A 16029-nucleotide genomic window follows, 5' to 3' on the forward strand; every position below is an offset into this window, starting at 1 on the left:
ACAGACACCCCGAGATAGACACAAAAGACGCACAGACACAGATACACCAAACAGACACACACAGATAGAAATACGCACAGACACAAAACAGGCAGAGATATCTGTGTGTTTACAAAAACAACTGTAAAAGTCTGACTCACAGACGGACACAATACAGAAGCCTCAGGATGGCAGATGAGATTCTGCCGAAACGTTGCTACAACTTTAAAAGCACAACTACAATGACGTGGGAAAATACCCGAACAAAGCTGAATAACATACACACACACACACAGATGCAAAAGACAGATATACACAGAGGCACAAACATACACAAACACGCAGAGACAGAGATAAACACACACACAGATACACAAAACAGACAGAAATAGAGACACAAATACAGACAGACAGAAATACAGGCACAAGCAGAGATAGATACAAAACAGATATACAGACAACAAAACACACAGATATAGACACAAAAACATACACAAACTCACACATAGACACAGAAATATACAGATACACAAAACACACAGATAGAAATACACATAGACACAGTGAGATAGATACAAAACACAAACACACACAGACACAAAGACAGATCCACACACACACAGTGCCACACAAGGGATCCATTTCGGGCTCTTCAGACTCCCCTGCAGGGGCCAGACTTGGAGGCAAAGCCCCCCCACCCCAAAAGACCAGTTGGGGGGGGCAAGCACAGCCTCCCCCATTGGGCAAATAAAGGACCCCCAAACTCCACGGAGGTTTATATATCTCAACCTCTCTGCAGCCCAGCTCGGGGTCCCCCTGGCCCCCCTGAAAACTGAGGAGGGGGCTGCCGAGTGAAAGCTTTTCCGCTCTGGAGGATCCTTTAGCTGTGAAGCCCCTCAATCTTAGCTGGTTCTCTAGGTTGACTAAAGCAGCGGTTTGCAAAATGTGGCCCTGGGGACACCCAAGACTCTGCGAGGCCCCCCCCCAAAAGTGATTTTTATTAAACATTTGTCTATTTTTTTATTTCCAATGCAATACCTACTGAGAGAACCCATATTTGGGGGGGGGTGTCTCCTCCCTCATTCTCAAGAATGCAAAGGGATTCTCAGATCAAAGAGGTGGAGAAGTGCTGATCTAAAGTTTTCTACGCTCCCCGTTTTGCCTCAAGTCCCGCTGTGCAAAAAGGGGACCCTGCCCAGGTTTCCAGAAAAGCAACCCTCCTCCTGCAAGGCCCCCTCCCCAGGCCCCCAAAATTCTACAGGTTTAAGAGCAAAGCAGAGCAAGATATTTCACACACAACTCTTATTTCGGTGGAATCGTCACTGGGAGCAATCTCACAAAAGGATTTACGATTATTCAAGGGCAGAAATTTTGCAGAAAGCCCCCCCCCCCCCCATATAATTAAATAAATGATCACGAGAAAACTCTGACCCACGGAGGGGGGGGGAAACTCCGTCCCCAAAAGGGAGCCCACTTTTTCCCAAGCTCGATGCCGGAAGCGAACCCGACCACGGTCGTAATGAAAAAGCGTCACACGCTGTGGTGTCGGAAGTTTAAGGTTTTTTTTATTTTTCTAAATGAAATCATTGTACATTGTACAAACCATAGCTACCGATGGAATAAATAAGTGGAAAAAAATTATATTGCTGTACAACACACACAAAATCATTGGAGATGTGGGGTGGGGGTAGGGAAAACGATTAGGTGTTTAAAAAAAATGAAAAAGGAGGAAAAAAATGAAACCCACAAAATTCTTTACACCTTGCTAGCGGGCCTTGAGATACTGTATGAAGAAATATCCATGTTTCGGGGGAAAGGAAGCTAGCCCCTTGTGGCACCCATCTCCCACCCACCCATCAAGCCAGCAATTCTTAGGCTGCCTGGTTATTCGTTGTTCTTAAAGTGCCCGCACTTTTTTTTTTCCTTTGGAATGTTTTAACAATTCTTCCCCAAAATGTTATGAATTTCAGAAACGAACAGTATGTATATATAAAAACAACAACCTGCCTGCTCGTATAGCTTCCATCTAGAATCCAAATCAGTTCATTTACCTTGCTAGTATTATGTCTACCTGCTTTTCGAGGGACAAATGACCAGAATATAAGCTAGGAAGCTATGTTTCTGACTAATGTTGGGATACGGTGGGGGCTGCACAATTTCACACACACACACACACACACACTCCGCAGGCCTGGCGGAGGACTCTGCTGTTCACATGAGAATTCCCAGTCACTGTGATGCCAAATCTCAATTATTTCCCACCACTTAGGATACGCAATCAAAACCAGCTGCTGGAACTGCGTCCCAATAAAGGCAGACCCAGAAGCTGGATCTGGGACCTTCCCAACCCGCCCCCCCGTGCCCCCCCCGAACAGCTGGTTCTCAACGCTAAACCTTCCAAGGGGTTCAAAGCGTTAAGAAGCTGCGCTACCGAAGGGCCTATTTGTCTTATTAGGCACTTCGAAATAAAACACAAAGCACAACCTAGACCCCATTGTACAATTCTGCATATCTGGTCTATGTTATCATCCCCACCCCACCCCGCCCCTTCCCTCCCCAGCTGTTCCAATGGTGCACGCACAGACAGTAACAGGAATAATTCGTACAATTTTCTCAATTCTCTCAGCCTCCGCCCGGCTGCCTGTGTTGGGGGTGGAGATTCAAATCGCCCAATTGAGGGCTCTGGGTTTGGGTTGATTTTTTTTTCTTTTTTCTGAGCCTTGGAAAGACAAAATGAGCGCTTTGCTTTCAAAGTTCAACTCCTGAGCATTTTTTTTCCCCCTGCTGCAGAATTCCATCTAAAGTTCATGGAAAATCAGACGCAATGGGCCAGGGGAGAGATCAAGGAGCCAGTTTTATCACTAAGTTTATCAAAATGTCAGCAATGCCAATAGATCTTTTCTACCAAATGAAAGAGTTGAGGTATTTTAGTGCTATTCTTATATCTATATATCTATATATCCTTTATCCATTTTAAGTACAGGATTCAGCTTTGAAATTTAAAAAAAGCCTATTCGCTTCCTTGGAAACTGTAAAAAAAAAAAAAAACATCATCAAAGCACAACCACAAAAATCGAAGCTTCTATAGACAGCGCCTATTGGACAGGGTGGTTTCAGAGCCATGGACCGTTGGAGGGATCAGTTAAAAGCTACATAATTTTTTAATATTTTTTTCTTTTAAGTTCAAAAAAATATATTTGTCTATTTCATAGATCAGTTGACATGTCCCCCCAAGAAAACCCCCACAAACCCTGGTTAAACATGGATGTCATGTCCATACCAGTCATCGCCATGTCTGAAGCAGATACACCAATGAGAGAAAAGGGGGAAAAAAAACGTATCACTTTAGCATTTAATTCTGTATATTGTGCAAATAATAATGTCTCTTTCGGATAGTTAATGAATCTGTGATCCAGGCACAAAGAGACTTTCTAAGGAGCACACTGCTGCCATGAATAATTTGCAAGAAAAATTTAATTTTGATGAGATGCAAATATTTATTTCAACACAAAAATGAGAAGATCTCCCCAAATTTGAATGCATGGCCTCTTTCTATGCAGTTAACGCCTCTACAAACATTTGATGGAAGGCCAGAATTGACACCTTCACTTCGCCCAACCCTTTTTTTTTTCTTCTTCATAATTTGCAAATGCAATACAGTAGTCAAAACTAAAGCCATTTTCACCGTCGGAGAAATCAGAAATACGTATTTTTCAAACGAGCAATTATTAAGGGAAGTGTCTGGATTGGAAGCTTATTTTAAAAAAAGCCACCCACTAATTTCATAGCAAGCTAGGCGTAACTGTTTGATAGTTGCCCTGACGAAAGTCATTTGTTCTCATTTGCCGCCTTTTACTTTTTGTAAGCATTTCTCCTACAGGCAGAGAATATTCCCACTTACCCAAAGATGCTGTAGGCGCTTATCCAGGCCTTAAGTGTGCAAAGCACTGTGGGTGATCAAGCAAGTCCAGCCGCAACGTAGCCCCATTGGAAAATGACAAAGTGCAAATCTGCTGCGACTGGAGATCCGTTGATTTCACAAGATTTTTGCCCCCCGGTAACTGGCATAAAAGCACCCCAAATGTATAAGTCGTTCTGCCCTTTTCAGCTGCTATTAAACCAGCTTCTGTGGCCAAGTCAAGTGTGCAGGGGACACAGCTGCTTGAACGAGAGATTCCGAAAATCACAAAGCCGTATTTACAAGCAGATCCTGAGACAAAGGAGCCTCAAGTACACAAATGTTGGACAACGGTCAACATCCCGTGAAAGAACAAAACAGTGAAATCCAGTTCAATCTTTAAAAATGATTGGAGAATAGATCCATTCAAAATTTGCACCTGCCATTCAGCGTGCATCCATTTGTAACGAAGCCACAAGAAGGATTCAAGCACTTAAAACGCATAATTTGCCTTTGTAACCAAATAAACCCTAATTTAAGTGAACATCAGAAACCAGTCGACCAATTTTAAGAAGGCTACATCGGGCAGCCTTGTAGACGCATTATTCCACTACGAAAAGTCTGTAAAGCAAGAAAGTTTGGGAGGCACACAAGATAGCGTGCAGGAGAGGTTTACTTATTTAAGAAAATTTATCCTTGAAACGTTGCATTCAAAAAAGGAAGTGAGCCCTGGAGGTACAGGAAAATCAAGCATCATTGGTGAGGATCCACCCGTCCTCCAACTGTGAAAATGGCTTCTTAATTTCTCTCGTTATCTCTTATCAGGACAGTAAGCACCAGAATATTTGTTTTAAAAAAACAACAACGGAACACATTTTGTATGGCATTGTACAAACAGGCCACTTTGCAAAGGAGAAATTGCAAAATTAGCCTTGCTTTGCTTTTGTTTTCCATTTTGGGACACAAGGCACACACACACACACACACAAAAAAAAAAAAAAAAACCAAACCCCAAAACAAGAGACATCACATCAGAACAGTGAACTTCACATGTGAAGAGAATACCTGACCTGTACCATTCTTAAATATCTTATAATGTTAAATAGAGAATGGGGAAAAAAAATACATCAGCAGCATAATTGTAATTCTGACATTAGAAACAGTGCGTCGACCCCTCCTGAGTGTTTACTCTAACCATTTCAGAGACAGTAACTTAAATGCTCAACAGTTTTGCTTCACAGGGGAAAAAAAAAAGTTTTCAGTGTCTGAAGAGATTAAACGTTTGCTTGGTTTTCCTTGGATTTTCGCCTGGTAACTTGGAAAAGTTTAAAGGAGTCCCCTCCTTGTCCAAGAGAAGATGCTTATGTACGGTTGTTCGACAATTTAGCCCACTGATGTACCTTTACATAAAAACCGCCCAGGAAAAATCTAAAGTTTATATTTCATCCATATTTTGTTGAGAGGGAGCCTCCACTTTCATCTTTTTAGGAGGTGGCACTCCTTCAGAGTCCTTAATGCAGGGAAAGAGAGAAAAGGGGGGGGGGGAGTATTAGCATTAGCAACGAATAAAATCAACCGAATTATTTTTTGTATTTCAGGACAAAAATAAATAAATAACACCACTATTAAAAGGGTGTGACCACAATTAATTTTATAATTTTCCAAATTGCAGGATTTATTTCTGTACAATATCACATGGGAAGATCATTGTGCACAGCTATTTGTGTGGCTTTTCCCTATATCACAATGGGTATTTAAAGAAATCTTGCAAAGTGTATCAAAAGAACATCCTTGAAACTTACACTCCACGTCGGCTATGAACAATCCAAAGGGTTATACATTTCTTGTACTACAGTTGCTAGTACCATGTTTAAAGATTTGAAAGAAAAGAAAAATACTTCATCCCTATATTCTTAATCCAATTTTCATTTCTTTCTTATTAGAATTTTAAAATGAAGAAAACTAACTGATCAAAATTGGTTCTCTCCCAGATGACTGCCCTAACTAATCTTTCCAGTTTTTTTTTTAACACTCAATATTAGGAAATAGAGCATGCTCTAATCCAGTGTTTCCCAACCTTGGCTACTTTTAAGATGAGTGGACTTCAACTCCCAGAATTCCCCAGCCATCCTCATAGCTAAGGAATTGTCAGAAGGGCAAGAAATATTTGATCTTAATCAGTGGGTCAGGAAAACCAGGTTGTCTCAGGCTTCCATGAATTTAGAATTACAGTTTAACTTTGAAACAAGAGACGCAGAAAAGCAGGATAAAAACGAGGAGGGATTTTCTTTTTCATTACCTGAGAGTTTTTAGATGTCTCTGTGGTTGTGTCATTTTCCGCTGAAGGCTCTGTTTCAACTTTCTCTGAACTATTGATGGAATTCTCCATTGAAGACTGTGAATTCTGTTCATCAGATGCATCTGGGGGAAAAAATGTCAAGAAAACAGCTCTCAAATCGTTCGACCTTCTGGTGCTTTCAATTTGCTTCTTCTATCACCGGATTGAAGAGGCATTAAAGATAACTTGGTTGAGGAGTTTTATTGCCACTGCAGTTCTGAAGACGGACCCTTTTGCTTCGTTCTTGAAGATTACAGGTACTTATTATTCTAAAGATTCCTTTTTTACAGGACAAGGGAGAAACAAAAATTACCAATGGCAAGCGCTAAGCACTTTAAAAAGAGGTTCTTAATTTAAAATAACTTTTAATTGAAAGGCTGAAGCTGTACTTTTCATCTAATATAAATGCTCACAGAACTTCTTCCTTAACCAGATTTTTTTTTTTAAAAAAAAAAAGCAGAACTATATAGAATTCAGCTGATTAAAGACTTTTGATCCACCACTAGAGGGAGGTATAGTATTTTAATTTAGACAATGCGAAAGATAACCAATGCGATTTAGAACCCTTTGGAAACATTTGGACAGTGTTTCTGTGTCACAAATAATTTGTGGGGAGAAGGAGAGATGCAAGGTGTGAATGTAACTCCTTTTCAAGCTGGTAATTTGTGATCCAGAATTCAAAGTCCCAATAATAATGACAAATTTGTATGCTGGACAAAGTTCCTGTTGTGTCTTTCAAGATTTTTTGGAGGAAAAAGAAAATGAAACTGCTTGGTAAAGTTGCCATGGTTGAGAAAAGAGCTGTTGTGAAACTCCATTTTTAATAAATTTCCCGGCCTTAAAAGTCCAGCTTGCTCTTCAACCTGATAACTAAGTAATTGTCAGAGGGACAACCAATATTTGATCTCAACCAGTGGCTCAGGAGATGCAATTTCCGTGAGTCAATTGATGAAGGACACAAGGGTCGACCAGTTGTCTCTTAAGAATAAAGAAGGCATTAAATGGAGAACCGGTTTCCGGTGTGGGAGGAAGGTGAGGGATGCTTTTAAAGGGTAGGGAGTTAACACCAAGAGGTGATCATCTACAAAACGTAGAGCGGCCTGTCTACCAACCTCTTTGTAGGAAAACAGTCCCAGGAGCCCCATCGTTACCTTCTGAGCCAGCTTCTTCTTTTGCATCCGTCGGAGTATCGTCCGACTTGGAGCCAGGACCGTCTACCTGCCCTGCTGAGTTTTGCTCGGGCACAGGACTCGAGTTGCTGCTGTTCTCCTGCTTTATGGGGGAAGCATCAGCTATAGAGCTCTGGTTGCTATTGTCGTCTGCAAACAGAAGAGCAATTGGCTCAGGGAAAGAGGCTGAAGATCAGCACGCACCGAAATCCAGGGGATGAGGTTTCAACCCAACACTTGCCGAAATAAATACCCGGCTGAGCGCCACGCAAATCTGCCTTTCACAAATTTGCGTGACTAAAGGAGAAATGCGGGGCCATTCAGTGCCCAGAGTGCTTGATTACAGAAGCTGAAGTCCAACAGGTTAGCCCTGATAAGAAAATTGTCCAGGGCACAACTGCTGACAGCACAGTATCCACTCAGGCACTTGCCAAACGAGGCTAAGAAAAGCTACCACTGCACCCATTTGTCCTCTCAGAGAGACATCCAAGAGTGGGAAAATTACAGATTCAACGGAGGGTAACCATGGCAACACGTAATGATTCACTTTAAACGTTAAACACATGCTTCAGGAGGGAGAAAGATCTTAATTTTTCAGGTTCAACTTTATCAGACTGGAGGCTTCCCAGGGACATAGGCACCCCGGATCTCAAAGCAGCCTCTTAGATGACATGAAAATTTGGAAAACTTTATTTTTAAAAGGGCCCAAAATGAAATCAGCAGGGATACAGATTTACATAAAAGACCAAATAAAAGTCTATGTTTATTTATTAGTTTATATAAACAGCTTCTTTGGATTACCTCACTATGGAAAAATAAAGTGCCATAATCATCAGCAGACTTGTTGGCCTCAGTGGTGCCTTTTTACTCTGCCCCTTGTCAGTTGCTGCTCTTCAAAGCTAAACCTAAGATTGCTCCTGAGGCAGGCTTAGTGTCCCCATCATGCTGGCTGGCATCAGCAGTCATGTCCCCCCCCGCCCCCACTCACCGTGCATATCCATCATCCCAGGGGACGAGCTGTTTTCTGGGGTCGTCACCTCAGAACCGCACTTTTCATCTTTGCCCTTTTTCTTGTTCTTGGCTTTCTGAGAGGCGGGAGAGGAAGACGGTAAGTTTGGGCTACACTGAAAGTGAGGCCTTTTCCATGAAGTCTGAGCCTCCAAACTGTCACTCTTGGGCTGGTCTAAGCCACCTTGTGGCTGGCTACTTTGTCTGCCTTTTTAAACTTGATTTGAAACAGAAAGGTGGAACTTTTTTTTTTTTTTTTTAAAGTGTATCATCATTACACAGCTTCAAAAAATACCCCCCTACTTATGTTTCTTTCTACATCTTCATTTTACGACATTCGCAAGTTTTTATACATGGCGATACAATCTGAAGGATGGGCTGACTTTGTGTTAAGTCTTGTCCACTGGTCTTAATACCACTTATTCATATCCACGCTAGTCGTGATAGTAACTGGGTCAACAAAGAACCACAAACCTTGCTGGATGCGTAAGGGCCAGCTTCTGCCCACCCACCCCCAGCACCATTACAAAAGATAAGGCAGCAGAGAAAGACAATAGCATCCGTTGTGGGGGGGGAGAGAAACCACGGATGAAAAAGGATGCAGCACTTTCAATTAGAAGGTGACGTAATTGGTCTCCTAGGAGAAAGTGCCAGCTGCACCGCGCTCTCAATATACCGAGCCTGCTGAGCGGAAAGAAAACCCAGACGATCGAAAGGGAGCTCAGAAACAGGAGCAGGAGGGTTGGGCGAACGGCATCAAAATCAGAGGCAGATGGCCAAATGACAGGCCCCGAGGATGTCCGCTTTGAGGGCACCTCTGCAGGCAAGAGGGGTGAAAGCACAACAGCTGCGCCTAGGTGCACGGTAATGTTTACTGTTCTAAGGTAACTGTAAAGACAGGTGTTGCTGAACTCTTTCATATGATGTAATCGGCAATTCCCAAGAGGCTGAGGGTGAGCTGAAAAGTGTGGCTTCCCACAAGGGGAGAGGAAATCTTTTCCTAAGGCCTTTGCTATCAAGAGAACTGAGGGCTCACTGCCAAGACAAAGGTTTTAGGAAAGGATGTTTAACATTCAAACACACTGTTATTTACGATGGCAAAATAATCATTTTCTCTAAACTTTCATACTAATGGGGTATCATGAAATACTTACGTCATCTACTTTGGGCTCTGTTATTGGCACCCATTTGTAGATCCTAAGGGATGTGTCGCCAACTGTCACCCATTTCTTCTCCCTGGAAGGTGGCAAAATTATAAATATTGGTTACATGGATGGTCTCAAAGCCTCTGTGCAAAACACAGGCAACAAAGAGAAGGCACAGAATAAGTCTCACACCTACAGGGGCAGGCAAACAGGACATAAAGCAGGAGGGATTTAAATTGCAAATATATATATTGCTTAAAAGGAGCTACATCTCTTTTTAAATTACCTTTTTCTTTCCACACTATTTGGTTTTGTCAAAGACCAATAAATGAGACTCAAGGACATTTCTTTGATCCAGGAAAATGAAGGAAGCAACAAAGAGTGCATCAGGGACTTCTGAGTCTTTCTAAGAGATCACCTACAGCAGCAGTATTGTTGAAATACTAATTCGGAGATTAGAGGTGCATTAATGCAAGCAGCTCTGCTTTATAAAAGCAATTTTTCACCTCTGGAGCAAGGTGAATCGTGGTAAACATCTCTTATGTAAACATGTTAACAGACAATGCTAAGGATTTCTAATTTCCTGGATCAGACTACCACTCACATCAATATTATTTAATCAGATATTAAACATGATCTTTTAACAGGATTTAAATACACAGCTTCCCCAGTACAGTTGGGTTTGCGGATGATATATTGGTATATTATCAGACTTACATGTTTCAAAATATGCCCAATCAGCATCTACATTGGGTAAAAAAATTTTTTTTGCAAGATAGGACTTCACATTCCCATTTCACTATGTGCTAAGCAGATAAATCTAATAAAGGGGGAAAGAGCCATCTGGCAAACAGAAGGCTGTACAGCACCACCCTGCCCCCCTAAACTTAGCTCCAGAAATGCACACTGATCCAGAAGAAATCTCTACAGAATGCCTTCCAAAAGACCCCAAAATCTTCATCTAACCAAGCCCCATGAAGACGACACAGCAAATCTGTAGGATTCAACCAGAGGTTGGGCTAGATTAGTGTTGAAGAAGCCACTTTGCTGAAAGCCTTCCTAATTCTCATAACAGCAGAAGTTCAAGAAAGGAAGCAACATATCTGCTCTCAACAGTTGATCTAAAGCAAACACAGCAAGCCATCCAACATTTCAAAGAAACATTGGCCGCTGAATCTTCTGGGTATCCAAAGTTGCCAGCATTCACTCAGTATGTTTTCCAGTCACCATGGAAGAACATTATTAACACATTCAATCACTTCATTTTTCGGGTCTTCAGCAACTTCCTAGACCACCAGTGGTAAAGTCCTAAGCTTCAATATTTCAGGCTTCCAGGTTATGCATACGAAGCAAAGCCTGCATCATTTTTGTCTGAGATGATGCCAAACAAAAGCATGTCATCATGACCAGCCCACAGCTCATTTTAAATTAAATTTCCCTGTTGATGGTTGCAATGTGTCAGGTATTACACAAATCTTAAGCTCCATTTTAGAAGAGGACAAAACAGGCATTAGGGCTTTCTTCTTCAAACTGGATTTCTGCCTTATATATGATACAGACCGTAGTTTTCTGTATTTAACAGGAATATTCTGTCACACGTTTTAATTCAAAATACACTATAGACAAGTGTTTAAAGTAAGTGTCTAAAATGAATTTTAGGTGCTTAGGAGGAGTTAGGTCTGTTCAATCAGAGTTTAAAGAATGATCTTGATACACCATCATAAGTAATCAAACCACATGCTTTGTCAATCAGCATGTAGAAGGGTACTGAGAAAAAATACATGAGAAAATTTATGGTTTGTTGGTTCCTAAATTTTCAGATAAGTGAACTGCTGCCAGATATAAATATTTCCCACGAAGGCTGTCTGTTATACAGTATTGTTTTCAAACCCATTGCCTTTAACTTTCCCCCTGGGAATGACTGGAATTATGAAACAATCATCTTATTTTGGATCTGTAAAGCCCAAACCCTGGAGCTATGAAGCATCTCGGATTGCTTCTGCCAAGTGAATAAGGAATAGTGGCAACAGCCCAAACTCTAGCTATACTAATTAGGAAGTCCCAAGGATTTCCCCCCACAAAATTAGCATATGCACAATCCCCAACTCTTTTACGTTGCCACTCAGTTGATCAAAATAATTGGAGGGGGAACAAGAATTACCCATAAACTCATTACTCCACCTGTAATTGTTAAAATATTTTTCTAATTATTACAGATGGAAAATTCATCACCTACAAAAAAATAGACTCAAGCACTCTGCAATTTTAATTGCAACTAAATACAGCTTTGATCCAAGCAATTCTAACACTTACAATGCTTGAACCTCATCTTGCAAATCGTACACACTGACTTATATTATGCTTGTGGAAATGTCTAAACACACAGAAATCAATATAAGCCACCATAGAAAACACTTAAAATTCATCACGTCCAGTAAGAAAACGAAATGATGCCATATCACAACTTCAGAAATCAAAATTGTTCACAATTTTATGCTTGAATTTCTGAGTAACCTGAAGGATGGGCTTCTTCAGTTCTGATTTAATCACATTTTGTATTGCCTGGAATATTTGGTACAAGTTGGCTTCTATTGTGCTATTTAACATAATAGCACATTTCTACAGACAGACTTTCAATGCAATTTGGTGTAGCTTTAATTTCGTGCCAAAATTTCCACTAAAAAATACCGAAATTGGAACATTGATGTTCTCATCAATTCATCATTATACATTTACAAGCAGATAACTGGTCTTTTGTCCTCCAAGAAGACAAGCTGAACAGTTTGATTGACTTATTAGGAAGAAATAAATCCAATGTCCCTGCAGAGAGAGAGAAATTACTGGCTTGAACAATTTTTTTCAAATGTCAGGATCATCAACAATCTCCTTTGGAAGGAATGAGCTACTATACTAGGATCACCTGCTCAGTTACTATAGCAACTGAAAACACTAGCCAAAAGTTTTGGTTTGTTTGTTAAGCAGAAAGAAAGATTGGTATTTTCTCCTTCCCTTTATCACGGGGAATCAAGGACCATGCAAAACCAGCAAAGCATCAATTCTCTCGTTTCTAAATAAGCTCATTGAGTGTCTGTTTTTCTTGTTTGAAATTTCTCTATTGGGAGGGCGAGAAAGCATCTTGATTCCTTGCAGAACGCAAGATAGATTGCTCTCTCGATTAAATTATATATATATTTTTTTTAAAAAAACTGTAATCAATTGTTCTGTAAGAGAAAGTGTTTCTTTTAAGATCTGCTTGTTTTTAACAATCACCTAGAAAAATTGCAATTTAAGAACTGGAATCGATTGTGCAAAGGCATAATGCAACTGAATGAAGTTGTTTAAACTTATCTTGAAGAACATTTTAAGATGTCATCTGATCCAGAAATACCAAACTGCACAATGATTGCTTACTGTGTCTGAATAACCATTTCACTGTATTATGTTCAATTATGCCATACAAAATTCCACAATAAAAGTCACACAACCTTTCTCAAAAGCATGCAATTGTTACATGCTGCAAATATTCAATAAAAAAGGATGGATTTACCAAAGTTACAAAAATATAATTATATCAGACAAATTCAAGTAGCTTCTTTCTGGTTCTGCTCAGAATTTAAATCAACAGAACAATACAAGAAATGCAAGTTTTGACTTGAAGCACAGAATTAAAAGAACAAAGCAGTTCTCAAAAGAATATTGTATCATAAATACTTTGGACATTTTAAAGAATATCCTAAGCTAACAATTAAAGGGGTGGGAGAAGGAACAGGACACACCAGAGAAATGCATCCTGAACGCCAATGGCAGGAAGCAGGACAACTCATAGAGAACATAGCGAAGTCACACCTTAATGACAAAGTATGTCTTGCGTGGTGAAAACCACACATTCACTATTCAGCATCGGCAGCCGAGAATATCCCAATATAGCTGGGCGGTACCCTCCCCAAAAAACAACTTTATATAGAGTGAGGCCCTTGGTGTTCTGTGGTTGTTGTTTTACAGACATTTCATGACCCAACCAGGGTACCCAACTAGGGAATATCATCAGTGCAGAGGAGTGAGGTTCGCTACATTCCCTTGCACTGATGATGCTCCCTAGGTGGATAATGAAACGTCTGCAAGAAAACCACTAAGCTCAAAGAGCAACAAGGACCCCACAATCCTCCACATACCCCACTCCCTTCTAGCACTGATGATATTACCCAGTCGGGTCATGAGACGTCAGCAAGAAAAGAAGCGCAGAGAGCACTAAGGGCCCCATAGTCCTCCTCATCCTCCTCTCCACAAAGCCCCACTCCCTTCTAGCACTGATGATGTGACCTAGCCGAGTCAGGAGACGCCCGCATGAAAACCACCAAGGACCCCACAGCCCTTTCAGCCTTCTCTTCTACTGGGACCCTTGGGGAGCCTGTGGCCTGACTACTCCGTCCTTCAGAGGCCATCCAAGTGCTGTCCAGCACCTTCAGGAAGGGCCCAGGGAGCAAGACCCCTTGGACCAACAGCTGGGCAGGAGAGAGGGTCGAGGCCAGGGGAGGGGCTCCCACCAGAGGGAAGCCACGTGGATTCGTGGCCAGGGTGGGGGTGGGGCCATGCCACGAGGGGGGCATCCCCTCCCCCCCAAAAAAACGGCTCAGAGGGGGGCCACGAACAGAGAAACAAACCTCCCCCCTCCCGCCCCAAAGGGAGGCGGAATCCGGGCTTCCAAAGTGGGGAGAGAACAGGACTTCAACTCCCATCATCCCTCGCAGCCGGCCAAGGGCCGATGGGAGTTGTAGTCCAGAGCCCCGGGTCGCCGCTCCCGAGGCCCACAAGAGCCCCTTCTGAGGCGGGTCGGGGTCTTCCGTGGTGGGGAGACTCCCCCCCGCCCCGAGCCCCCACCCCACCCGAGCCCCTTCCTCACCATTTGCGCACTTTCTCGATGGCCGCCATCACCCGCTTGATATCATCCTTGGCGCGGCTGCGGGTCTCGGCCCGCACCGACCGGCCCGACATGCTGCTGAGGTGGCGGCGGCGGAGGGACCCGGACTGAGGCGCCGGCGCGCCGGCTCTGCTCGGCAGCTGAGGGGACGAGGAAGGGCAGAAGCAGCTGGAGGAGGAGGAGGAGAGGGAGGCCCGGCGGCGGCTGGCGGCGGCGGCGCCCGGACGCACAATGAAGCCTCCCGGCCGGCTCCGCCCCGCCTCGAAGGAGGGAAGAAAGGCCCCGAGGCCGCCAGGGAGGCCAGCCGAGGCGGTGGGCGGGAGAGGCGGGCGGAGCGCACTGCGCAGGCGCGGGACACGACGCGCAGGCGCCGATCCCCGCCCCGGCTCGCGCTGGTGGGGGTGAGGGTTGGAGGAGGGGAGGGGCCGGGGCGTTCCCGCCCTTTTCTGTCAGCGCGGCCGCCGACGGGAAGAGCGGAGTGGAAGATGGGCTTCGTGGTCCCTCCTGAACCACCTTTCTCTCCCTCGGCCAATGCCGTCCGCGGCGGCATAGAAGTTTAATAAACAAAATAAAAAATAAAATATATTATTAAAAATAAAAAGACTGGCTGCTTTGTATTGGTTTTTAGCCGTGACATTAAAGGAGAGATTGTGGATAACAGAGAGGATAGAGATTAGAGAGAGATCCATAGAGATAGGTAACTAGGCGTAAGAGATTTAGCTACATAGGATAGATTAGAGAGAGATAGGTAGATATAGATGAGAGAGATTAGAGGGAGACATAGGTAGAGATAGACTAGAGATCAGATAATCAGTTGGAAGGGACCTTGTAGGTCATCTAGTCTAACCTCCAGCCCAAACAGGAGACCCTACACCCTTTCTGACAGATGGGAGTCCAATCTCTTTTTGAAAGTTTCATTGGTTGACTGTTCTCACTGTCTAGATAGATTAGAGAGAGATGGGTAGATATAGAGATTAGAGAGATAGGGAGAAATAGATCAGAGATAAGAGATTTAGAGATATATATACATTAGATAGAGATAAGTATAGATGATAGAGATTAGATACACATAGAGATAGGTAGAGATATAGATTTAGAGAGAGATACATAGATTAGATATAGAGATAGGTAGATATAGATGATAGATGGATGGGTGGATGTAAGAGATTTAGAGAGATACATAGATTGGAGAGATAGGTAGATATGGATGATAAAGATTAGAGAGATATAGATTAGAAATAGGTAGAGATAGATGTAAGATTTAGAGAGATACATATAGTTAGATATAGATGACAGAGGTTAGAGACATAGAGGGATAGGTAGATATGGATGATAAAGATTAGAGAGATATAGATTAGAAATAGATAGAGATAGATAGATGTTAAGATTTAGAGAGATACATAGAGATAGTTAGATATAGATGATAGAGGTTAAAGAGAGATACATAGATAGGGATAGATAGATAGATAGATAGATAGATAGATAGATAGATAGATAGATAGATAGATAGATAGATAGATATAAATAAGAGATTTAGAGAGAAATACATAGAGAGATAGGTAGATTAGATGATA

The 16029-nt window shown here is 42.3% G+C and overlaps 1 protein-coding gene across 1 annotated transcript; it reads right to left on the reverse strand.

Moving 5' to 3' along the window:
• Positions 1–3319: 3319 nt before the first annotated feature.
• On the reverse strand, positions 3320–14790 carry BCL7A (BAF chromatin remodeling complex subunit BCL7A). Its single transcript, XM_026686840.2, has 6 exons — positions 14438–14790; positions 9547–9628; positions 8373–8469; positions 7367–7534; positions 6177–6298; positions 3320–5387 (listed from the first exon to the last, which is right to left on the reverse strand). Exons 1-6 carry the CDS (start codon positions 14527–14529, stop codon positions 5313–5315), a joined length of 636 nt encoding a protein of 211 aa, XP_026542625.1. The 5' UTR covers positions 14530–14790; the 3' UTR covers positions 3320–5312.
• Positions 14791–16029: the final 1239 nt, after the last annotated feature.

Source organism: Notechis scutatus, chromosome 13, assembly GCF_049901735.1.
Source record: "Notechis scutatus isolate UNSWTSFEM ecotype Mainland chromosome 13, rNotScu1.2, whole genome shotgun sequence".
Taxonomy (NCBI): Eukaryota; Metazoa; Chordata; class Lepidosauria; order Squamata; family Elapidae; genus Notechis; species Notechis scutatus.